Genomic DNA, 26,760 nt, shown 5'->3' with positions numbered 1-26,760 from the left:
ACAGGCTCAGCGGCCATGGCTCACGGGCCCAGCCGCTGCGTGGCATGTGGGATCCTCCCGGACCGGGGAGTGAACCCATATCCCCTGCATCAGCAGGCGGACTCCCAACCACTGCGCCACCAGGGAAGCCCACCTTTTTTCTTTATTGAGTGCATAATATGTGTTACCGGTCAAGTAAACAAGCAATTACAGCGTAGTATTGTATTTTAAGTAGTAGATTAGGGAATATACTAGTCTTTGGGGATGGGGTCAGGGAATGGTTCACAAAGTGATGCATTAGCTGAGATAGAAGAGTGGGCACAGGAGTTTGGGTAGAAGTAAGGAGGTGAGGAACTGAGATCAGAATATGCAAAGCCCCTGAATTAAGAGAAAGCTAAGCTTTTTAGCAGAATTGAAAAGGTGGAGGGGAGAGGGAGGGGATGGAGGGAGAGAGGATGAGATGCTAGAGACAAAACACTTGATATGTAAGGCCTGTGGGCATTATCCTGAAGACAGTATGAAAATCTTAACATTTTTAAGGAATGAAAAATACTACCATTTTAAGAAGATAACTGGCTATAGTGGGGAAGTTCAAATACAGAGGCAGCTTTCAGAGTCAATGTGTCTAGGATGGGGCTCAGAAATTTACTTTTTAAAATTTTGATTTAATTTCAGTGCACCCAACTTTTTTTTGCGGTACACGGGCCTCTCATTGTTGTGGCCTCTCCCGTTGCAGAGCACAGGCTCCGGACGTGCAGGCTCAGTGGGCCATGGCTCACGGGCCCAGCCGCTCCGTGTCATGTGGGATCTTGCCGGACCGGGGCACGAACCCGTGTTCCCTGCATCGGCAGGTGGACTCTCAACCACTGCGCCACCAGGGAAGCCCTCAGCCAAGTTTTTGAAAACACCTGAATTAAGAGGGTTCTTTAGTAGGGCTGTGAATTTTGCTTACCAAACTCTTACTGTGGTGTTATGGCCAGTAGGGGAATCTTTTTTTCCTCATTTGGGCTAGATGTGAAGCTTGTTCTTCCTCCAGGGCAAGTAAACAAAGAATTAAACTGGGATCAGATTAAAATGGGCTCCTTGATTTGAGAAATTCAAATATGATAAAGTCCCAGTTTAGCAATGTACGTAACTTTCTTTTGAAATCTTGTCTTTGCTTATCCCCAGAGCAATTAGAGTTCTTGATTGGAAAACAAAAGCTGGGGACTATCTATTTAGAACTGTTTAAATGGAAATTACCTAGATAAGAGCAGGAGATATATACACATTAAATATCCCTGATCAGGTCTTGTATCCCAGGAGTTTTGGAAGGTTATGTAAGTCTGGGGGTGAGATGGAGCAGCAGTGAGAATGTGGGCTGCTAGAGGAGGTTAGGAACTGGGGGTTTGCAAAGGGAAGAGGAGCTTTCACATGGTGAAGAATGATTGCTTTTTTTAAGGCCAATTTTCCTTTTTTTAAAAAAAGTGTTATTTATTTATTTTTGACTGTGTTGGGTCTTGTTGGCTGCGCGCAGGCCTTCTCTGGTTGCAGCGAGTGGGGGCTACTCTTCATTGCTGTGTGTGGGCTTCTCACTGTGGTGGCTTCTCTTGTTGCAGAGCACGAGCTCTAGGCTCACAGGGCTCAGTAGTTGTGGCTCGCGGGCTCTAGAGTGCAGGCTCAGTAGTCGTGGCGCACAGGCTTAGTTGCTCCGCAGCATGTGGGATCTTCCTGGACCGGGGCTGTAACCCGTGTCCCCTGCACTGGCAGGCGGATTCTTAACCACTGTGCCACCAGGGAAGTCCTAGGCAAATTTTCTTAATTGTAAAGCCCTACCTACTTGTTCCATATAGAATGGTTTTTCCAAATACCAAGTCACTTAAACCAAAATATACTACACTTTCTCTTTTCTATTCTTTGTTATTCTTCTTGGTTATTCAGTCCTTTAAAAATCTTTCCTGTCTGTCTTCCTAAATCTCTCCTAACCCCTCCCCATCCTATTTACCCTCTCCCCATCATCAATACTGGTTAAATTTAGGTGCTCATCTTTTTCATGGAATATTGCATTGATTCTTTGTATCCCACAGGTCTAGGGCCCTTTAGTTGTTTCCCCATTTTAATATGTGCCCTTTGAAAGATTCTGATTTTCAGATGTCTTCTTTTAATACTTCACTCATGCTAAATTAATTGCATTTCTTAGAAGTGTCATGTTCTATAACTTTTTCTGCCTTTATTTTTGTAGTGCTTTTCCCATTATCTCTTGGGAAATCCTTCCAGTGTCGTCATATTTTCTCTTTTGGCAATAAGGAACCAGAGTTTAATTTTTTTGTGATAGCTCTGAATTTTAAAATTTTGGCAACTAATTCAGTTAAAAAACATGCTGTCCAGCATGTCAAAAACATTACAGCCTCATTTATAAAGCCTGCTTTGACCATTTTCCTTTCTTCCTGCAAAGTTAACTGCTCAGTCTTTGTGCAGTCTAATATGTTAACCCACAACTTTCGAATTGTTATAAAATAATTCAAATACAAATAGTAACATCAAAGTTTTTAACTCATGAAAACTGGTTCAATGAGAAATTGGGCTTTATGTAGTCAGTTTAATAAGGAATGGTGAAATAAAATTGCTGTATCCTATAGGGAGGGTATTTAAGCCTATCCTTTGGGATAGTGTTCTCTACTGGACGCATTTCATTGTAATAGTTTTTTGTTTGTTTGTTTTTACAAATTTACCTTTAAATTTAGAAACTGCCTGGGCCCTAATTAGTTGTAAATGGGAAATCAAACAATCACATGACCTCAGGTGAACTTACCGTAAAATGTTCTGTCTCGAGTGACATTAAAAGTCACACAGTCGTCTTTATGTCTTATTTTAGATTTTGAATAATTTGTCTGAAAACATGCTTATTTTATACTATCAGTGACCAGCCACCTCTCTGTATCTTCTTTTTTTTAAAATATTAATTTACGAGAGCTTCCAGAATCACTAATGGACGGTCCACATCTATATTTTTTGCCTTGTTTTCATTTGTGCACTGGTTCCATATTAAATTGTCTGCAGTAGAGTTCTGTTAGAACACTAACCATCAACTTGGATATAATGGGTTCTCAGTATATGTGCAATAATAGAAGCATTTATAAGACATATGTTTAGAACAACGTCAGCAAGATACCATTTACTTTAATGAGCTTAATTTCCCCCCACCCCCACCCCCACCCCGGCATGCGGGCCTCTCACTGTTGTGGCCTCTCCCGTTGCGGAACACAGGCTCAGCGGCCATGGCTTACGGGCCCAGCCGCTCCGCGGTATGTGGGATCTTCCCGGACCAGGGCACGAACCCATGTTCCCTGCATCGGCAGGCAGACTCTCAACCACTGTGCCACCAGGGAAGCCCAATGAGCTTAATTTTGAAGTTTAAATAGTAGTTTCAGGTAGAAAGGGTAGAACAAACTGGGTAGAGTGACCAATGTGTGCTGGTTTAGGACTTGAGTCTATCTAGGTTTTTGCCAATGGCCATAAGTTTCTAACCAACTTCCGGTCTTTTTCTTCCCCTGTTTTAATGTAACTGAAGTGTTACCAACATGGTTATTTTCCTAAAAACCATTTGATCACATTCCTTCCCTGCTTGAAAATATTAATTGCTTCATGTTGACAACAGTAGATTTCATTTTGCTGGGCCTTGGAACTCTTCTTTCCCCCACTTGGTTTCTTCAGCCGTGATTTTCACACCGTACTGTTCATTGAAAACATAGGCTTTTGCTCTGGCTGACTGTTCCCCATTTGTCGTTCCCTCAGCAGTTGACTTCCTCAGAGTCAGATTGTTTTCATTTACCTTTGTTTCTGCCTGGCCAAATCCTACATTTTCTTTCAGATCCAGCTTGCCTCTTCATTCCACAGTACGGCCGTCTACACTGTTTTGGCTCAGGAGGATCTCCTTGTCATGAAGTTTGGTTGTATTTGTTCATATAGATATGCAAACATGGCCTGTCTGGTAAATCTGTGGGTGGGTTGTCTCAGTTTCACCTGGAAGGCAGTAAGCGCCACTTTTTGTACTTGGGTCACATATAGTACTTCCTATAGAATTTTTAAAAATGTGTCCCACATATCAATATGTTTTTGTATTTGTAGACCTGAAAAATGTCTGAAAATTCCAGTGACAGTGATTCATCTTGTGGTTGGACTGTCATCAATCATGAGGTATGCTACTTAATACTTTTTATAAGGCAGTTTGTAATATTACAGTGTTAACAGTGATGTAAACTGGGTTCTTTGAAGGCCATTAGTTTTTTACATTTAAGCATAAGGTTCCATTGTCTATAGCTTTTCCCACCTACATTTCACTTCACTGCTGAAAACTCTTCATGAGCCAGCATGTTATTGGACATTGCTTTCCTCAGCTTTGAGACATTAGGCAGGTATTTACTGAGGGCTTATTATTGGTCAGCTCCTGTGCTTTACTCATGTTCTCATAATTTTAAACAACCCTCTGTGGTACAGATTGTTTTCACTCTCATTTGATAGTTGAGAGGACCAAAGCTTACGGAGATTCAGTAATTTGGCCAAGATTATGTAACTAGAAAACATCAGAGCCTGGGTTTAAACAGACCAAGGAGCATGGAGAACATGTGTTCTACCCATGTTATGTTACGTTACGTTACGTTATATTATCATTTCAGAACTTGATGGAAAAAGAACTATGGCTAGAACTCTTACAAAATGAATTTGATTATAGAAATATGATGTTACATAACTAGTACATAATAAACAGTAATTTATTTTCTCACACTGGTAATGTATGTTAATTACAGAAAAATCATAAAATAGTGATGTATAGAAGCAGTAAGATAAAAACTATACCTATTTAAAGTGTTAATGGATTTATCTATAATTTTCCTGTTTATTTTTAGACTCAAGCCTCACTTATTTTCCTTCATCAATAAAAATTTTTTTTTAATAAAAATTTTAAACGCTATTTTTTACGATTCCTTTGATAATTTAATATTTAGACAATTGGTTAGTCATGACTTCTAGAAAACAACATTAACCGAAGTTTCTGTGAGAAAGTTTTAAAATTTATTAGCAGCTGTACCAGTTGAAATTAATGTGGTTTCTTTTTCTTCTTTCTTCTTTTTTTTAATAAGTGACTTTTCTATTTTTAACCTGTTTTCTCCAAAGGTTAGATCAACTCTCATAGTAACAATTTCTCCTTCAAGGATAATTAACAGTATAGAAGTAAGGCGGCTGTGGGAGTCTGTAGTGTGAAGCAAGATAGCAGACTTTTCTGGCATTTAGCCAAGTGTGTCATTTGGGCATTCTGTATTAGAAATACCTTGTCACAGAGTTGATCATATTTGTACCTTTATCCTTCTTCCTTCCATATCTTGTTATCAGGTTCTACTCTTTCTTGCTAATGTCTCTTACATGTATTTCCTTTTCCTTTACCATTGCTACCATTCTGATTTAGGCCAGATCTGGTCTCCCCGGTGACTCACAATTCAACCCGAACCTTGTGTCTGTTACTACCATTCTCCTGCCACTTCAGGCAATCCCAAAATCTTATACTCAGAATTCTTTTTAGGACTCAACTCAAACCCACTGCTTTAATGACGTCTCTTAGTTTTTGCTGTTGTGAGTTATGTATATCAGGAGAACTCAGACCTTTGATTTTATGGATTACTAAATTATAGGAAAATTGAGGGAGGGGCCTGGAGAGAGACAGAATCATTAGTGGATAACTTATTTTGCTAATTAAGATGAGAAAAAAACCCTGTTAAGATACACTTTTATTAAAGAAAAGACAGTCTGACATCAAAGTAAGAAGGAAAACCTTGGAAGAATAAGAGTCTGAAATTTTATAAGGAAAGTTTACTCCATTAATCTAATAGGTTAATTTTAATCCTTGCCCTTAAACCTTTTTAGTCATATGTTGCAATAATAAGTAGTTATTTGCTTGTGGCTCTTTCTCTGAATAGGCTATAAATCTGAATTTTAGATTTCAGTTTTTCATACCCTGTGCCACTAGCAAATGTCTTGCCTAGAGTAGTTCTATAAGTGTTGAGTAGAAGCAAATTAATAGAAATAGCTAAATTTAGAAACTTATTCTCTGGGATTCAGATTTATTGCTTGGGCTTATAGCATAGTTAGAGTGTTGGACTTTTAGACTGACTTATTTTATTGTTTTTAAGATTTTAAAAAGTTTATTTATTTTTGGCTGTGTTGGGTCTTTCGTTGCTGTGAGTGGGGGCTACTCTTCATTGTGGTGCGCGGCTTCTCATTGTGGTGGCTTCTCTTGTTGCAGAGCATGGGTTCTAGGCACACAGGCTTCAGTAGTTGTGGCATGCGGGCTCAGTTGTTGTGGCATATGGGCTTAGTTGCTCCAAAGCATGTTGGATCTTTCCGGACCAGGGCTCAAACTCATGTCCCCTGCATTGGCAGGTGGATTCTTTTTTTTTTTTTTTAATTTTTTTTTTTTTTTTTTTTTTTTTTCTTAGATGTTGGGGATAGGAGTTTATTAATTTATTTATCTTGGCTGTGTTGGGTCTTCGTTTCTGTGCGAGGGCTTTCTCTAGTTGCGGCAAGCGGGGGCCACTCTTCATCGCGGTGCGCGGGCCTCTCACTGTCCCGGCCTCTCTTGTTGCGGAGCACAGGCTCCAGACGCGCAGGCTCAGTAGTTGTGGCTCACGGGCCTAGTTGATCCGCGGCATGTGGGATCCTCCCAGACCAGGGCTCGAACCCGTGTGCCCTGCATCGGCAGGCAGATTCTCAACCACTGCGCCACCAGGGAAGCCCAGCAGGTGGATTCTTAACCACTGTGCCACAAGGGAAGTCCCAGGACTGACTTCTTTTAGAATCTAAACCTATAGCTCCCCTGCTGTAGGTTTTATGGACTAACTTGAACAAACGGAATAGATACTGGACTTCCCTGGTAGTGCAGTGGTTAAGAATCCGCCTGCCAATGCAGGGGACATGGGTTCGATTCCTGGTCCAGGAAGATACCACATGCCGTGGAGCAACTAAGCCTGTGCACCACAACTACTGAGCCTGTGTGCCACAACTACTGAAGCCTGTGCCCCTAGAACCCATGCTCTGCAACAAGAGAAGCTGCCGCAATGAGAAGCCCATGCGCCGCAACGAAGAGTAGCACCCGCTCGCCACAACTAGAGAAAGCCCACACGCAGCAACGAGACCCAGTGCGACCAAAAATTTAAATTAAAAAAGAAAAAGGAATAGATACTGTTCCCTTTGGCGTATAGCAGCATCTGGGACTTTTAAAAATGGAAGCATCTACATGTAGTCACATCCAGCTTTGGGCAGCTGATAGACGAATAACTGATTAACACTTTTTATCTAGGGGTCTGATACAGAGTTGGTGAATTCTGAACATGGTGCAGCCAGTGACAGCTGTGAGCTCACCCCAGAATGTTCATCTTTATCACAAGAGGAGCTACAAGTATTGCAGTTAGAGCAGGGAGGTAAGTTTAAAGAAGTCTGATTTTTCTTTTTTTTTTTTTTAATAGGATATGTGAGCAACATTATGAATCTTGCCTTCTTTCTAGGTGGGCAGCCTTTCTGGCTAGTCTAAATCATCAAGTCACACTGAATTTTCATGTGGATTAGGTGGGCAGGCCTAAAGAACCCAGTGGCACCAAATTGCCTAGGGGGTTTGTTTGTTTGTAGCTATAGTACATACTTGGGCCTCCATATGACTCTTCGATACTGCTAGTGTAAACAGTGACTAAATATTATTAACCTTGATTAAGACTAGTGATATACAAAATTATTTATTCACACAAAGGATTTACTAAACTCTTCTCCAGTTACCACACTTCAGAGTACCTTTGGTTATAGATGGTAAATGGCATTTAACTACTGTATTGCATTAATGTTATATATTCTTCTGTGGGATTTGATGCCCATATTAATTATATAGAGGATTAAGAAACCCAAATGATTAATCCATCTTCATATTTAAAAATTACTTCTTAAATTTTCTTTTAAAAATTGCATTAAAATGTAAACAGAACATTTCTCTGTCAGGAGAATAAAGTGCATGTGTCAAGGCCAGAAATATAAAAGATTATACCTGTTAATCTTGTTTTCAGCTTATGTGTTGATTGCTATTCTCATTTGAACAGTGATTCTCATCTTTCATGGGTCAGAGATCTCTTTGAGAATCTGAAAGCTGTGGATGGTCTCTCCCAAGAAATGCATATATTTAGATATTTAAAAAAAAATTTCCATACTTCCTCAGGCGTCCTTGGACCCTAGTCCACCTTCGTTGAGGAGTCTTATCTCCAAAATAATATTCTGTTAGGAGCTATATGACACACACAAGTGATGTTTGGGTTTTTTTCCCTTTGTTATTTTGGAGGGGTTAAATTATATGAGAAATACACATTTATGATTGAAAAACAAATGAGCAAAAAAATTCAAAGCCATCTATATAATTCTTTTTATCTGGAGGTAACATTATACCAACAATGCATATACTTGGCTATGCATAAAACCTGATGCTTATTGTATACTGTTTTAATATTTTTAGCTTCTATTAACATTTTATAGCCTTTTTCATTAAAAATATGACATAAACTCTAATTTGTATATTGTTTTTTGAGAGTTTCTTATAAAATATATCTGCATCTGCTATAGTGGCATTATCTTGTTTTTCTGTGTTCTTTTGAGGCCTTGTTTTTTATAGTCCATTTTTTATTATAAAGATTTGTAATTTGAATCCATAGTTTTGATTCTTGTGTTACTAGGCATTGACAGTCATTAGAATAGTGGTACGTTTAAGAATTATGAATAAACTAAGAATTCAGGAAATGTGCCGTCAATTATCTGAGAATCAGTTTTCCGTATTAACAGGTTTTTACAAACACCTTGGCTTAAGTACTTTGGAATTGTAATGTAGAGATTGTTTATTTAGGGATTATGGTTTTTAGTAGATTTTTAAATGAGTTCAGTTCAGTACCTAAAATTATCCCCTGACAATTTCAAATAGTTATATTTGAAATACAGAGATCTTTTTAGTAACAATAGAGTGACTGTTATAATTACATGTGGCATTTCCTTAAATCCACTTTAAAAATGAGGAATAGATTTTATCTGCCTATATTATATAATATATGCAGACAAAAAAAAAGTCGATGAAGTGTAATTAAATTGATCTTTGCTTTATGTCAGAGAGTAGCCAGAATGGCACAGTGTTAATGGGAGGAGCTACTTATCCAGCTTTGGAGGAAATGAAGTCAGCACTCGAGGTAACCTTGTGTTTTACTATGTGGATATATGATAAACAGTATTTATTAGAGAATACTAATTAAAGCTTCCATTTCTATTTGTGTGTTCTGTTCCTATTTGAATTATAAATATCTTTTGTTGAAAAATTTGGGATTCTGCAGGTTGGTCAGTTTTAAGATTAAAGTTAGCTTCCATATAACTCCTAATTAAGTGAGCTGTCTTTTAATTTAGAAAAGCGATTTCTTGGTAATGTGTTAAAGATCTATTCATTTCACCTCTAATATTTTCTTTAGAAATATGTTGCTTTCTTGAATTATATTGAGAAATTAAGGGTTCATATCTAAAATGAAGGTTAGTTTTAAAATTTGAGAACAAACTTTGTCCTTTGGCATTTTACTTGACTTCCAGATAAAACTAGATAGCTGGATGATCTTTACATTACATAGCTTTTGAAGTTTATCAGGAAAATTTAATCAGTCTTTTATGGGCTCCCTGACCACAGAGTTATGCCCAAATAAACCCGTAGAACTGGTGAGAAACAAATCCTCTCCTTTTTGTGGACATTGGGTTGGAAAGGTGGGTTTGTTTCTCAGCTTCTGCAGCCCACGAATGAATGGTAGACAGCAGTTTGATTTAATTCTGAAAGAGAGAGTTGCCAACAGGTTTGATGGTATTTTCAGACTGAAAGATGAGCCTACTATTTGTTTTTGTTTTTGGGCTTGCCACACGGCTTGTGAGATCCTAGTTCCCTGACCAGGGATTGAACCCGGGCCCCTGGCAGTGAAAGTGCAGAGTCCTAACCACTGGACCGCCAGGGAATTCCCTAGGATGAACCTACTATTGCGTAATCCTTTCCAGTTGGGCAGGACTTATTTTAAACCCAATCACCATACTACTAAAGTACCATTATATACTTTGAACTGCCTAGAAAATATAAGGCCCATAAATAATTGTTGAATTTGTCTCTAAAATTATGATTCTTCAGCGAGAGGAAGAAAAGTTACCTGATGACAATCTCTATTTTGGAACTGTCAGTGATGATTCTGATATTGTTACACTTGAGCCACCTAAGTTAGAAGAAACTGGGAGTCAAGAAGAAGAAATAATTGTTAAAGAAGCACAGAGTCCAGAAGACTTCAACATGGGCTCTTCCTCTAGCAGCCAGTATACGTTTTGTCAGCCAGAAACTGGTAAGAACTACATAACGGGTACGCTGATAGGAGACTTAGGACTCTTGTGACCACATTTTATATAATGGCTTGTTTTCTGACCCTGAATTTCAAGTTTTGAATATGTTTGGGTAAAACTCATGAAAATTTTTTGTAAAATCTACTGTTATATTTAGTGTTTTCCTAGATCTAGGGCCCAGAGCACGGTAGTCCAATAAATACCATCTTTTATCATTGAAAGAAGAGAAAAAATAGCTTCAAGGAGATTTGTTAATGTCTCAAACGCTCCAAAATGCATTTGACAGTTTTTAGGTCTTTAGGAGTGGGAGATTGAGCCATTATACTTAAAAAAGTAGGACAATGTTAATAAGATTTTTAGTTACAGTGGTACAAATTTTATATTATAGAAATAGTGAAAGAAACTTTATTGAAGCCTTCCAGATCCATGTAATTATTAGTCAGTCAACAAACATTTATTGTGTGCTACCATGTGCCAAACAGGGTTTAAGGAACTGGCAAAACAGCAGCATCCTAAAGCCCCTGAACTTTGGATCTTTCACTTTAGATTGAGTTATGAAAATGTACCTATTGTAAATCACATTCTTAATGCAGTGAATGCTTATTGTTCAGACAGAATCATTTGGAGGTAAAATGTGAGTTACTGAGCTAATTCCCTCTACAATTCTTTGGCACAGTTTTAGGGACATATATAACATCTTTCAGGGTAATATAAATATTTAGACACAAAGTTACAGAAAATCTAAGAAAGAGATCTATAATTAACCCACGGTGTTTTTTTGTTTTGCGGTACGCGGGCCTCTCACTGACGCAGCCTCTCCCGTTGCGGAGCGCAGGCTCAGCGGCCTGGCTCACGGGCCTAGCCACTCTGCGGAATGTGGGATCCTCCTGGACCGGGGCACGAACCTGTGTCCCCTGCATCAGCAGGCGGACTCTCAACCACTGTGCCACCAGGGAAGCCCAACCCACGGTTTTTAACCCCCAATTATAATTTAGGGTGAATTATGTGAGAGATACCTGGGACATTGCTAGTGATAATAAGAGTTTCCTAATTTGATGCAAAAACAGGAACGTGTAGGGCTTCCCTGGTGGTGCAGTGGTTGAGAGGCCGCCTGCCGATGCAGGGGATGAGGGTTCGTGCTCCGGTCCAGGAGGATCCCACATGCCGCGGAGCGGCTGGGCCCGTGAGCCAGGCTGCTGAGCCTGCGCGTCCAGAGCCTGTGCTCCGCAACGGGAGAGGCCACGACAGTGAGAGGCCCGCGTAACTGCAAAAAAACACAAAAAAACAAAAACAAAACAAAACAAAAAGACAGGAACGTGTAGTATTTATTTCAGATCACTTTCTTAGATCTTACCATTCTTTGTTTAATTTGCCAGAATCAGACAGTGGAATTTTTCTTATTCTAATTTAAGCTAGTAAAATTCAAGTAGAGGTTAAACCAGAAGCTGGTTTAATTTAAAAATATTTGTGGGCCAGAATGTATAGTCAGATTGAAGGCAGGAGCATTGCAGAAGAGTCAAAGACATTTAAGAAACGATGCCACACACTGTTGATTTTTTTTCCAGGAACTTCAGTACTTCAGAGCACATTAATCTAGTTTTTAATTTCCTTTCTGAACTTGGACTTCTTGGGAATTTGACAGATTCAGTTAAGCAGAGTATTTTTTTAGGTGTATTTTTATCCATTGCTGTGCCTCCCAAGGGAATTAATTATTTCAATAAAGAAAATGTTAAAAAATAATCAAAAATGATTTTGGACTATGTTGAAAATAGTATGTATACATCAATTATCAAGAGTTTTTGTTCTCTTCCCTTAGCCTGTATTTTTCTTCGTTGGTTAATTTCCTGCTACCTATTGCTTTTTTTTTTTTCCTTTCCCTTTCTTCTCCATCTTTATAGGATTTCAACTTCATTTTTTTCTTTTTATAAATTAGATTCTATGGCAATAATCTTTTTGTTGATTTAAGAACATTTCCCACTCCCTCCATATGACCCTCTGCTCCCCTAAGGAGCCAGAATTGGTAGCTGTAGAAAAGTTTGTATTGTGTGTGTGTATATATATATATATATATATATTTTTTTTTTTGTATATATGTTCTTTAAAAAGGCATGATTATTAGATTTTGATGGAGCACAAGTGATAATGTTAAGTGATAATTAAAACAAGTGTTTTTCAATTCTCTTTTTCCTTTTTATTCTTTATAATAAAGCTTTATACATCTTTTTTCCTGTTTATTCACAAAAGAAAGGTGGTGGGAGAAGCTGTGGAAGATTCCTGAATGCATAAGGGGATGGGATGATCAGCTGAAACACCATGTTCCTAGCCAACTCGCTTTCCAAGGTGGTGTGACTAAATCTGATCAGCTTTTCTAGAGCTGAGTGTGCCTAGTCACATTTACAATTTACTTAGTGCTTTGAAGATATCTGTTGTAATCTGTGATACTCTGAACAGGTGTTCAGAATTGATCTTGTAATAAAGCTGGCTAAGCTTATTGCATGCCTTTGCATTGCTTGCATCTTGGACTGTGTGCCAAATTATGCTTTAAAAGAAGTTTAAAAATCAAAATATTTCAGCTATCATACGTATGGGTTAAAAAAGATGGAAGCATTAGATAAGGATGAGAATTTGTTCATGTGGGTTAGGCTGGTTTGTTTACTTAGACTATAATGAAGGCAATAAGTTAATGTAGAATTGAAAATTTAAGAAATTTTGACAAATGGTTTGTTTTTATATTTACCCATCTTAATAATGTCAGAAAGTCTGACTTAAGTACTCCAACCATGATCATGAATGCCTTTGTATTATGTAATGCTTTGTTTAAGTCTTCCTTTCTTTCTCTTTTTCCAAGAAATGTAACCTCACAGCTGAGGCGACGACATCTTGGAAAAACTAGTGATCAAGAATAACCAGATAAACATGATGGGCATAAGGGTTATGACCAAAAGATCTCTCAGTGGCATCTATTATCACTAAATATTAGGAATATTCATTCATTCAGTAGTGCCTTCTGTCTTTGTGTTTGTTGTTGTAAGTGTGAAAGTTATAAATTCTCTATGATACATCTTTTAGAAGTACTGTCTAACCTAAGTCACCAGCTTTGCTGTGGCATGGATACCCTGTCTTCTGAAGAACTGTTCTGCTTTTTCGAAGCATGAATGTTTGTTGTTTTGGAGCTCTTTGTATCAAATTCATGTTCACATTTTATCCTTTTAGTGCTTTTTTTTTTCTTCTCTCTGGCCTATGGAAATTATTACTGAGTCATCTAATCTTCTGTGTCGGCATATAGTTTATTGATATATGGAAAAATGTTAAGAAATTATACACTTGAAAAAGCTGAAGATGTTTTTTTCCAATGAATATGCTTCTTGTCCTTGAGATTTCTTGTGGAATTTTTTTTCCAATTTGTTGTTCTTTATTATTCTTTTCATAAAGGAGCAGCACAAGACTAGTCCTTAATATCGGAGATAGCTGTTGTGTCACTTCCTCATGCTGACATATTTACTAGAGGGTAAAATTAATAACCTTCTAGTAAGAGTGGCAGTCGAAGGGAAGGGCTCATCTGACTTCTGGAAACCTGTGTTAAACTATAGTGCTTTGAACCTTGATTTTGGGCTCATAGGATGGAAACAAAACTAGGGACTAGTACACTCAAGGAAACTTCTGGTAGTTGTCTTTTTTAAGTCTCAGGAACTGCTTATATACTTCCCTCTGTTCCTTAAACAGTTGAGCTTAAATTACCTCTATTTGAAATTAAATGAAGAGATAGAGGTTTTTTTTTCCCCTTCTAGAAATAGTATTTATTTGTGGCTCTAATAGCAGTGAAATTTAATAGGCTATGAGAATGATTGTTCTAATGGTGTAAACTATAAGGGAAGTTAAAAAAAAAAAAACAACCAAAACCAGACCCTCAAAGGCACAGAGTATAGTTAACAGTTTCTTATGTATCACAGTTGAAATCTTTGGCTTTATGTTGATAAACTTGAAAACTTGAGGTTTGTTTCTATTCTGTTGTTTTTGTTCTTGGCTGTTGTATGTAAAAAGGCATGTAGGGATGGCATTCTAAATCATATTTACTGGGAAGGCTTTTCTAAAATATTTAATATTTATCTACATTTTTCTTTTTAAAATAGTATTTTCATCTCAGCCTAGCGATGACGAATCCAGTAGTGATGAAACCAGTCATCAGCCCAGTCCGGCCTTTAGACGACGCCGTGCTAGGAAGAAGACTGTTTCTAGTTCAGAATCTGAAGAAAGATTACTTGCTGAACAAGAAACTGAACCTTCTAAGGAGCCGTGTAAACGTCAGTTCAATAGTGGTCTCAATAAATGCGTTATACTTGCTTTGGTGATTGCAATCAGCATGGGATTTGGACATTTCTACGGTAAGTATTTGAAACTTTGTTATATATAAACTGGTGGTAAAGAGTGAGGAATTCTGGGATCTGTTTTCAGTGTCTTCCTTAAAATATATGTCCTTGGAAAGCTTGTACGTGTTTGAGCCTTGGTTTGCTCATGTGGAAACTGGGGATAGTGTTGCTTCACAGAGCTGTTTGCACTGAAATGAGGTAGTATTTAAGAAATGTAAGGATTGCTTATATATATATTTATTTAAAGAAAATATTGGAAGATTAAAAATCTGAAATGCTCATTACAAGGCAAATCATTTTCATTTAGAATCACAGTTAAACTAGTTTTAACTGTGACTTTATTAGGAGGATTATTTAAATTCCACTTAAATAGTTACATATGAAATGTCACAATAATAGGTGCTCATTATTTCTACTTTTAGGTTTCATGAAAGCACTATATTTTGTGACCGTTGTTGTTACTTCCATGATTCACATGACTTAAGAATTCATTTGTTTTATACTTTGCTCACTATTATCCTTGTTAGTGTTTATTTACATTGATTAATAATTTTCTTAATGCAAAGCCTTTAAAAGTATCCTGGGTGAAAAGAGGAAGGAATTCCATGTGGTGTTACTTTTCTTTTGGGAGCCTAACCATTGAATTTTATTTAAGGTATATATTTGTACAAAGATAAGGCTGAGAACTGAATATTCATTCTTTTTGCTTTATTAGAATTTTGAAAAAGACACTTTAAACAAATGTCTTAGATCTTGTCAACTTCACAAATTTCAGTTTGCCTTGTATTAACTACTTTTAGGGTTTTTGCCTACATAATCCACAGTTTAGCTTTCTGAGTAAATCTAGTTTTGCTAGTTCCTTCCAACAATGTGTTCCTTAAGATTGAAGAATTATATGTTCCCTTTGTTGATTTATGGAAAAGCTATTATTCAATATAGTGTAATGTTAGAAAAAACTTAGTGAAGACAATCCTGTTTAAAGTCAGAGTCAGTAAAATGTGTTTCTTCTTGTATTTAACTTTATATTAATAAAAATAAGTATTTAGACTCCTGGTGGATGTCTGCTTGAATTTAATACTGGGATCTTGTAATTTGTATCCTCCCTTGAAGTTTGTTGTAATGAGATTTGACTTGAAATACATACTTAACTTGTATATTATCTAGCTGGAGCAAATATATGAATATGTTTTTTTGAGCTTGGTTTTTTCCCCTTGCAGGTAAACATGGAGGTAACAAAGGAGAAGGTCTTACTTTAATCTTCTTTTCTTACTAAAAAAAAAAATTGGACAGTGATTTAATGTTAATCCACATTGCATTAAAACCCTACAAATTGCATGACCTTTAAGTATTTTGTAGAAAGATCAATTTAGGAGTGCTTTCAAAGTTGAGAAATCATTGCCCTGTTATTTAAGAATTTTGGTTACTTGTAAAATTTACTTTATTAATTGTATTTAATAAATATTTTCCTGTAGTATTTCAAATTAGCGTTTCAGAATAGGAACAACCTTCATAATAATAGGTCCATATAATAATATGATTGGCTCAGGGAACATAAAAAAACTTAACCTGAATGATAGCTTTTCAAGGTCACTTTTAAAGGACATCACATTTTTTTTTCTTAATTGTGGCACCGATCTCAATACTTTAAGAGCTCTTGTGAGTTGATTTTAGAGCCAGCTTGAATTTCTCAGGCACTGTGAAGTCAGTCATTGCACTCCATAATCAGTCATTTGCTTTATAATCATTTAACAAGAACTACTAAGTTAATCACTCAGAACGTTCACCAGCCTTGGTGATATAAATTTGGAGTGTCAGATCTATCTTGGAAGGAAGAGAGAACTAGAAGGACTGAGGATAGTAAAAGAATGTACTATAGGTATTTGGCACTGCTTCAGGTCCTGAAAGTGCTTACAAAAAGTTTTTTTAAAGTTCTTGATGAAGCACCTGTCTTATTCTTTCTTTTACCTGTAGACTATCTATGTTCCAAATCAACAGCAGAGTTCAATTGATTGGTTTCCTCATGGAGTTGCTTCAAGTATAGGCTGTCCTGCTTTTCAGCAGCCATTTCAGTATAACAATATAACTAGGTGCTAAGTTATGAAGCACAGACAAGAATCATAGCTCAAACTATGACACTGAGTCACCCTAGAGATGCTAGGATTTAAGTTGGGTCTGGACTTACACTATGTGGAAGGAAAGTAGAACATTCTAGCAGTGGAGAACCTGATAATCTGAAAGTAAACTTGCTAGGTTTGGGAGCACTGAAAAGACTGGTAGGATTATAGCAGAATAGATATTTAGAGATAATGGAAAATAGGTTGGAATATGTGGGATGCTATTATATTGTAAAACATCTTGGAATCTGAGTAGGAGAGTTTGATTTATAGAGTGAACTGAGAGCAGTAATTTTAGAGGAAAAGTGCAGGAAGATAAATAGTGTGGGAAAAATTAGAACAGTTAACTAGAAGGTTTTGTAATTCAGGTATTCAGTGATCAGGACCTTGACAGTTCTCGTGATGGTGGGGATGGAGAGAAGGCTGGTGAAATAAGGGACACTGAAGTAACAATGGAAAACCGAACTTTGAGCCTGGATGCTTGAGATATTGGTGGTTTTACTTTTTAAATTCCAAGAAGTGTGTTAGCTGCTTTACTTTTGGCGTTGGGGGAGTTAGAGGGGAAGAGTTTTGCTAGATGAGAAAGTTAATAGACGGTGAGCACAGTTCGGTTTGTTTTTACCCAACTTTATTTTAGAATAAATTAGGGCAGGTGTTGAAGTTCAGTTTTTTGTTTTTTGTTTTTTAAATGAAGACACCCCCAAAATTGTGCCTAGCAGGCAGCTGGATATATTGGCTGCAAGCTCTGGTGAGATTGAGACTCTTTACCTGTAGAAGAGAAGTCTTACAGCAGTGGTAGCAAAAACTGACAGTGGGTTAATGTGATTAAGGTAGGCAGATTTGTGGATATAACCAGCAGGCCTTAAACCCTGGGTTGTAACACTTCATAGTTAGGCAGCTGAAGATGTAGAGGGGGAAAAAAATACCTAATTGTTTGTGAGATTGATTGACAGAGGACACATTGATAGTCATCAAACATATGCTATGTAATGGTACTGCAAACTCAGATCTCAACACATTAGTTTTAAGTTATTTTCCAGTGGCCAAAGGAATCCATTCTGTTAGCAGTTTGAAAAAAAGAAGTTTTCAGTTGCCTTGGGAACTATAGATAAATTTATTTCAATATTTCAAAAAATCTGAGGTTCTTTTGAGTAATATTGAAACAAATTTGGCTTGCAAATTTGTGATTTTTTTTTTTTTTGAGAAGTGAATCCTAACAGGATATCATAGCTGTTAACTGGTAACAGTTGTCTGTAACTTGGCAGAAGTTTCTCTTCAGTGGTTTTCAAGATGTACTGAAGAAATAAGTTAATTTTTCAGAAATCAATTAACTATTATTCTTTTTTAATTCAAACAGAAAGTCACAAAAATTATAATCATCCTCATCAGTTCACTCAGTCCCATATTATATTCTTTCATTACAAAATTCTGTGATGTCTTTTACATAATGGTATGCCACTCAGTAGATGTAATATTATGGTTGCCAAATGCATTTTGCCTTCTTTTTGATTTAGTGTTGTTGTTTTTCTCGTGCATGAAGCATGTAGCAGCACGTGAACAGCATGTCTTGGCAAATTAACATTTTGATTTTTAGGATGAAAATATAGAGCATCCTGGTTGATTTATGATTTCTTTATTACTGGGATAGGGATGGTGATACTCCAGTACAGACCTAACTAATGCAGAGTTCTTAAAAGCTCTGGCTTTGAGAATGGTGGGTAATTATAGTTAGCCAATTATTTTTCTTGCTATTCTTTTTGGGCTTGTGCTATATCATTTAGGCAAAATACAGTGAGAAAAACTAGACATCTTCATTTTTCCTTAGTTACTTATAACCTGTGAATAGACTTCATGGTTTGTTCCTTTCTCTGTTGAAGTGGGGAATGCAACACTTTATGTACCTCAGCCCTTAAAAACAACAGTAAGACAGAAACTTTACATACATTTTTTTGTTTGGTAAGGTAATATGGTCTGGCTTGTTTTAATCAAAAGGATAGTGAACTGCTTAAATATCCCTGGTGTATGCTAAATAAAGTAAAAAATATATTAACCTACTTGGCCTGATTTATAAATTAACATCCATATACCACCATTTGATGAATGACACTGTAAGATTTTACTTATTCCTTCTTTGTTTATATAATCAGAATTTTTATAGAACTGTGAAATGCTGATATTTTGAAGAAAATGATCCTGTCTGGATTAAGCAGTTAAATATATGCAAAGTAAATGTTTTATTGTATGTTTAAAAATATTGGTAATCATGACATTTATGTTATATATCCCTAATAAAAATTTTTATTTTTAGGCACAATTCAGATTCAGAAGCGTCAACAGTTAGTCAGAAAGATACATAAAGATGAATTGAATGATATGAAGGATTACCTTTCACAGTGTCAACAGGAACAAGGGTTGTTTATAGATTATAAGGTATGTACTAGAAATAAAATCTTAAAGTTGTGTTAGCCAATAATTATGCTATTCAGATACAACTGCAGTGCAGATTAGTAAATCAGTAATAATATTGGTAATTATTGATTGAGTACTTACTGTGTCCTGGGCACTGTTGTACCTCACATACAGTATTTCTCTTATTTCTCACCACATCCCAGTGAATTAAGCAAGTATTAATTTCATTTTATAGTTGGGAAAGAGGCTCAAAAAAGTTAAGTAACTTTCCCAAGTCTAGCAGCCAGCAGAGCTGAATTTAATTCTGTTTATCTGACTCCAAAGATGTTATTCCTAATCACTATATTATAGTTAACGTTATTTTAATTGATATTATCTATGAAACATTATTATTATTAACGTTATTTTTATAGAGCCAAGCAAAAAATTTTCATTCAGTGAGAGAGAGAGAGAGAGAGAGAGAGGAGAGTTTGTAGCTTCTCTAAGGAGCCTCCCTTGATCAAGGGAAATAATCACCCAGTCCTTTTTCTCTGGTTTCATGTCAGTTACGAAGAAAGAGAAAGCATGTTACACTTTCATACCTGAAATTCACCTGGCTCCAACAGGACTGTGCTGTCTATTCTGGGTTTATGAGGATTAGCAAAATACCTGGTCTCCTCTCTAGTTCTTGCCTAAGAAGGGTGTAGGGATTACAGATAAACTCAGGGTAGAAAGGTAAACTATTCCTTTTTCCTTCCATTTCCCTAAATTTCCTTCACAGTTTATTTATATATTCTTTATAGGGTTATGATTGTATTTCTTTGGAAGACAGAATCCCACTTAACATCTGAAATATATCTTTCAGGGAGGGACTACTGAAGTTAATTGTAAATAGTGTAGTTTTCCCTGCCTTGAGCAGAGGATGTTATAAAAAAGGGCAGCCATTTCCTTCTTACCATCATGGTTTATGGTTCTATAGAATGATGTTGGCTGTAAGGAGACTCACCCTGCATAGATGTTTGCTGAGTCAGTTCTTGCATACCTTTTGTCTCCAGCTGTTAAATGTAGTTTGGATTTTGAAGATCATCATGGAAGACCTGTCCAGCATCTGCTTAGTCACTTGATTCAAGATTTTAGAGTTTACTAGATACAGAATATTGTACCCTCCAGTCATTCTGTGGTGCTCCCCGTGCTTGTGCATTTAAAGATAATGTTACATTAGTCTGTTCTACTCCATAGTTCACTTAAAAAAAAATTGAAGTGTAGTTGATTTACAGTATTAGTATCAGGTGTACAGCATAGTAATTCATGCTAATCCATAGTAATTCATAGATTATACTCCATTAAAAGCCACAAGATAATGGCTGTAATTCCCTGTGGTATAGGATATATCCTTGTTGCTTATCTATTTTATACATAGTGGTAGTTTGTATCTCTTAATCCCGTATCCCTAATGTGCCCCTCCCCCTTCCCTCTCTTCACTGGTAACCACTAGTTTGTTTTCTATATCTGTTTCTGTCTTGCTACATGCATTTGTTTGTATTATTTTTTAGATTCCACAATAAGTGATATCATACAGTATTTGTTTTTCTCTGACTTACTTCAGTAAGCATAATATTCTCCAAAGTCCATTTCTGTTGGGTAGATGAAACTTGTTTTCTCTCACTCAGGGAGAGGAGATGAAATGACTGTAAGGAAATTTTAAATTTTAATTTGTTCTTCGAAGATTAATGAGCCAGACAGTGAAACATCCATTTCAGATATTTATTTTTCAAGTGGAAAATATCCTCATTCAAAGGATTTTTTTTTTTTTGGTCTCTGTAATTCAGATATTTTTCTGGTCTGATTCAAAGGGAATAGTCATAATATTTGTAGTAAATTAAGCAAAGTTATATCGTTTTGCTGATTTATGAAGATATTTTAACTGACTGGATAGTGCTGAAACAGTTAACTGACTGGACAGTGCTATAACCACTAACCTGTTTAAGCATATTGTTTAATTTCTTGCTGTTGTGATGAAAGTTTTTTACTAATACATGTATTGAAAGAAAGATCATTCAAGGCTACCTAGCACTGCAGCAGAATTCTCTAAACCTGACTGGACATAATTTCTCAGCAAGAATGTTGACTTCAGAGTTGCATTGCTAATCTGGTTACAGTCTCTTCAGAAAATTAATTGAAATTGGAGAAGTTAGTTGTAAATGTTACCAAGATTCAGTGTGTTCTCTAAAGTATGGGAGAACTTGTATAACTTACGTGAACTTAGAGATGTTAATTTGCGTATGACCAAGATCTTTCAAATAGGACTAAGATTATTGAAATTTTTTTCCTTCAAAGAGTGCAGTGAGTATAAACAGAACTTTCTGAAGCCTGAAGTCATCTCTAGCTGTAATTTTACTTTTTATAAGAGATAATCGCCCTCACCCAAGGATCAGAGAACCTTTAGTCCTTCCTACATTCTCTCTAGGAGCTTTCTCAGCAGAGATTGGAGTCCTGTAGTCAAAAGATAGAAGGCTGTCTTCCTCCAGTGTGCTATGTTTTTCTTTTGATGAAGCTCTTTGCTGTACATTTTCCTGCATATGAACCTTGTATTTTCCAGTTTTCATATATTGAAAAAACTACGTAAAGGATAGTCTCTGCAGAAATAGACACTAAACATTTATGGATTATTTGTTGTATCTTAAAGATTTAAATTCAGCCTTTAAAGCTCTTGACATTTTTCTTTCTTATCTTTCAAAAAAATTTAGTCATTGAAGGAAAACCTTGCACGGTGTTGGACCCATACTGAAGCAGAGAAAATGTCCTTTGAAACTCAGAAAAGGAACCTTGATACAGAAAATCAGTATCTAAGAATATCTCTGGAGAAGGAAGAAAAAGCCTTATCTTCATTACAGGAAGAGCTAAGGAAACTAAGAGAACAGATTAGGATATTGGAAGATAAAGGGACAAGTGCTGAATTAGTTACAGAAAATCAGAAACTTAAGCAGCATTTGGAAGAAGAAAAGCTGAAAACACAAAGCTTCCTTAATCAAAAGGAGACTCTGTTGGCAGAAGCAAAGATGCTAAGGAGGGAACTGGAAAGAGAACAACTAATAACCATGGCTTTAAGGGTGGAACTCCAGCAGCTAAGCTCTAGTCAGTCATATAGCAACCCAGACTCTCCCAGTGTAGTGACTGAAAAAAAGGAAATAGAAGTGTTACGGGAAAGACTCACTGAGCTGGAGCGCAAGCTAAACTTTGAACAGCAGCGTTCTGACTTGTGGGAAAGACTGTATGTTGAAGCAAAAGATCAAAATGGAAAACAAGAAACTGATGGAAAAAAGAAAGGGAACAGAGGAAACCACAGAGCTAAAAATAAGTCAAAGGAAACATTTTTGGGTTCTGTTAAGGAAACATTTGATGCCATGAAGAATTCTACCAAGGAGTTTGTGAGGCATCATAAAGAAAAAATTAAACAGGCTAAAGAAGCTGTAAAAGAAAATCTGAAAAAATTCTCAGATTCAGTTAAATCCACTTTCAGACATTTCAAAGATACCACCAAGAATATCTTTGATGAAAAAGGCAATAAAAGATTTGGTGCTACAAAAGAAGCAGCAGGCAAAAAACCAAGAACAGTTTTTAGTGAATATTTATATCCACAGTATAAGGCACATACACAAAACCAGAATAGTAGAGGCCCTACTACGCAAAGAGAGAGAAGGAAAGAAAAGCCTCATTTTGAAGAATTTGGAAAAAATACAAATTCACAGAAATGCAGTGCTGAGCATGACTGTGGTGAAAATTATAATTCTTTCAGAAAGGCTTGTTCTGGTGTATTTGAATGTGCTCAACAGGAATCCATTAATCTTTTTAATGTTAAAATGTTGAATCCTGTAAGGATAGATGAATTTAGACAGTTAATTGAAACGTATTTATTAGAAAAACTGGATAGTTTTCGTCATTGGAAAGAACTTGATCACTTCATCAATAAATTTTTCCTAAATGGTATCTTTATACATGATCAGAAGCTCTTCACTGACTTTGTTAATGATGTTAAAGATTATCTTAAAGACATGAAGGAATATCAAATAGATAATGATGGAGTATTTGAGAAGTTGGATGGATATATATATAGACACTTCTTTGGTCACACCTTTTCCCCTCCATATGGACCCAGGTCGGTTTACATAGCACCATGTTATTATTATAATAGTTTTTAACATTTATATTGGATAGCATTTGTATCATTTGATAAATTTCTTAGAATGTCACTACAGTTGACCTGTAAACAACGTGGGGGTTAATCTGCATATGACCTGTAGTCGGACCCTCTGTATCTGCAATTCCTCTGCATCTGTGGATTCAACCAACCACAGACCATGTAGTACTGAAGTATTTACTATTGAAAGATATCCATGTGTAAGTAGACCCACGCAGTTCAAACCCACGTTGTTCAAGGGTCAGCTGTATTTGTAAAAGTACTTCTTGTAAACAAAAGTACTATTTGTAAAAGTACTTTATTGCCTGAGAATTTAGGATAAATTAAATTGAAAGATAAAATTTTAAGTTAAAATCTATTACAAACTGAAAATTTCATATAATCAATTTGACTTGAGCAAATGGTTTAATTTCTATCTTAAAAATCAGTTAAGGATATATAATCCTATTTTAGCCTATTTTGTTTCTTTTCATTATACTTTATGAAAAGATAATCATTTTAAGTGAAATTATTTTCCTTTAATTTTTTATTTACTCACTTTGGGAAGCTAGGAGGAAAAATACAGATTTCACTTTGAAATCAGAATAACGATTCAGGTGTCCCACTTACTTTATCTATTCCATTTACCAACTAAATTATGATATCTAATACATTTATTACAGAATTATTGTTGGTAAAGGTAGAGGTATGATCAAAGTGGCAAACTTAGCAAGCCAAAAGTTCTAATGTGTGTGCTTTATATATAATCTCTAAAAGTAATATTGTATCCATTGCATATCAGCTTTCTATTCTGTAACATGAAACTAACCTAATCTTCTTAGCTTTATTTTTTTACCTTTTAGAAAGGGAACTAACTTTGAGATAGTTTTATATATATATCTTTTTGAGTAAATGTAATGTGTCTATAAAATAATGAGACTGATTTTGGTGTCTTTAGTCATTAAATACATATCTAGTGCAAAGTACTGTGAGGCTGCCCTGAGGAAACAAATGAAAAATTCTTGCTGTCAAAGAGCTCACAAGCTTTTGGAGAATTAGGTCAGTACAAGGAATGCAGTGGAGGTATGGAGGCACATGTATATGGTGGCCTCAGTCTGGAGATGTTTGGGAAGGCTTCATAAGTGAGATGGCCTTTGAACTGAACTTTTTAACAAACTTTTGAAGGAGAAGTGAGAACTTGCCAAGCAGATAGGGTGGGACATTCCACTCAAAGGGAACTTCATTTGCACAGATTTGTAGATATGAAGACATGCTACTTTAAGGAGGCAAGGTAATGCTGGGGTGTGAACAGAAGAAAAGATTCAGAGCATGAAGAACCTTCACTTTATGCTGAAGGACTTGCTTTATTGCATTTTGGGTCACGGGCAGTAGCCTGAAGGGTTTGTTGGAAAGGGTGAAGCTAGATGCTAGAAAGCAGTCTTTGAAACAGTATAGACATGAGCTGATGGGTATCTGAACTAGGGCAGCAGCTGGAGTAGAAAGGAGGAGGCAGATTTGAACAATATATAGTAAGTAAAATTGGTGGTATTTCTTGTGAAAGGGAAGTAGAAAGTAACAATGATTTCCAGATTTCTGGGTTGGGTCACTAGTTAGATAGTGACATCAGCTACGCTAAGGAATACCATAAGGTTTTGCATAAGGGGAATTGGAAATGAGAATTGTGTTTGGAGGGTACTTATTGACATACAAGTAGAGAATTAGTTGGCTGTTGGTTATATGACTGTCTCTAGCCCAGACTCCATGTGTGTGTAGACAGTCTAGGCTGGACGTATTTATCAGACTCCTGGGGAATACCAACATCCAAGGGGTTGTAGAGAAAGAAGGCTGAGAATGAATGGCCAGAGAGTGGCATTATGAAAATCCAAAGATCTTCTCAAGTAAAAGGAATATTGCAGTGTTAAATGCTTAAACAAAACAAAACAAAAAAACGGAAAAGACTGGATTTCTTGGCTGGGAATTGGATGGCCATGGATGGCATTGTGGAGTGTTTCAGTGAAGTAGTGACAGAAGCCTGATTATAGAGATGGAGAACTGTTCATGTAGACATTGTTTATAAGCCTTAGCTTAGAGAGAGAAGCTCTGTAAGAGATGTATATGTATTCATGAATGAAGCCACTGGGGGGGGATTAATTTTTATAGGAAAGGAGGAAAATAATGGAAACACATCTCATTATTTTATTGTCACATTTCTACTTACCTATTGAGTGTTTTCCCTCTTTGCCAGCACAGTTTGTCTATTTTTTCTTTCTATAGGATAAAAGTATAAACTCACTGAATCTTTTTCGTATGGTTATAGTAGGATTATACTTCAGATGAATTTAACATCCTTTTTCAGTGTTCAGATAATAGATTAATGGAGAAAAACATTAAAATTGTTTCTTGTTTAAATAAATTTAACTCTAACATGGATGAAAAATGTGTTTACTGCTTTCAGTCGACCAGATAAAAAGCAACGTATGGTAAATATTGAAAGCTCCAGGCATCGAAAACAAGAGCAGAAGCACCCTCAGCCACAACCTTATAAAAGGGAAGGTAAATGGCATAAATATGCTCGCACTAATGGAAGACACATGGCAAACCTTGAAATAGAATTGGGGCAATTACCTTTTGATCCTAAATATTGACCATCATGATTAAGTTAAATTAGAAAACTGTAACAGAAACTTGGATGCTTTCTATACTGTTTGGTGTTGAAACTAAGATGAAATTAGTGTCTTTTTATCATTTCTAAGTATCAGTTTGATGATTTTATATTATTACTCAGAAGCATCAAGCAAAAGCTTACTAACTTGCATATTCCTGTAGTTTAGCTTTGCTGAATTTTTTTTGGCACTGGAAATGTTCAACTGTAGATTTATATTAAGGAAGCCAGGCATGCAACAGATTTTGTGCATGAAATGAGACTTCCTTTCAGTGTATGAGCTTAAAGCAAGCTCAAATCATACATGACAAAGTGTAATTAACACTGATATTTGTGTTAAATTTCCAGTAGAGCTTGAAAAAAGTACATTGTGATGGAATTTCATCTCTAACATTTTATAATCTTACACTTCTTGTCTTTTTGTGGGTTCAAGAGCCCGTTGACTTGTGAAGAATTTGCTGCCTTACAAGCTTGCTGACTTGTTCTCTTGTGAAATTTCTTGCACATATGAATATTGTGGAAGAAACAATAAAACTACACCATGAGGAAAACTAAAGGTCTTTATTTAAAATCTGGCATTTGCATTATTAATACATGATTTTATATTTTGTGATAGTTATCATATATTTCCTCAGTAGTGATATTTGGTAAAGCAGTTCATAGTGG

General features: G+C 36.2%; 1 protein-coding gene across 2 annotated transcripts in view; it reads left to right on the top strand.

The window, feature by feature from the left end:
- CCPG1 (cell cycle progression 1) overlaps window positions 1-26,645 on the top strand; it is a 39,004-nt gene extending 12,359 nt beyond the window's left edge. Inside the window, exons 1-9 of one of the 2 annotated variants that reach the window (XM_065901429.1) lie at window positions 4,096-4,155; window positions 7,310-7,430; window positions 9,142-9,218; window positions 10,184-10,388; window positions 14,517-14,768; window positions 19,176-19,297; window positions 22,003-22,106; window positions 23,259-23,411; window positions 25,888-26,077. In XM_065901429.1, coding sequence (XP_065757501.1) covers window positions 4,096-4,155; window positions 7,310-7,430; window positions 9,142-9,218; window positions 10,184-10,388; window positions 14,517-14,768; window positions 19,176-19,297; window positions 22,003-22,106; window positions 23,259-23,411; window positions 25,888-26,077 — 1,284 coding nt within the window. Of the gene's footprint in view, window positions 1-4,086; window positions 4,156-7,309; window positions 7,431-9,141; window positions 9,219-10,183; window positions 10,389-14,516; window positions 14,769-19,175; window positions 19,298-22,002; window positions 23,412-25,887 lie in introns of those variants that run through there. The other variant, XM_065901428.1, reaches the window with a different exon arrangement.
- The last annotated feature ends 115 nt before the right edge of the window (window positions 26,646-26,760 follow it).

Source organism: Phocoena phocoena, chromosome 2 (genome assembly GCF_963924675.1).
Source record: "Phocoena phocoena chromosome 2, mPhoPho1.1, whole genome shotgun sequence".
NCBI classification, from domain to species: Eukaryota; Metazoa; Chordata; class Mammalia; order Artiodactyla; family Phocoenidae; genus Phocoena; species Phocoena phocoena.
This window is presented reverse-complemented; position numbering and strand designations above follow the sequence as displayed.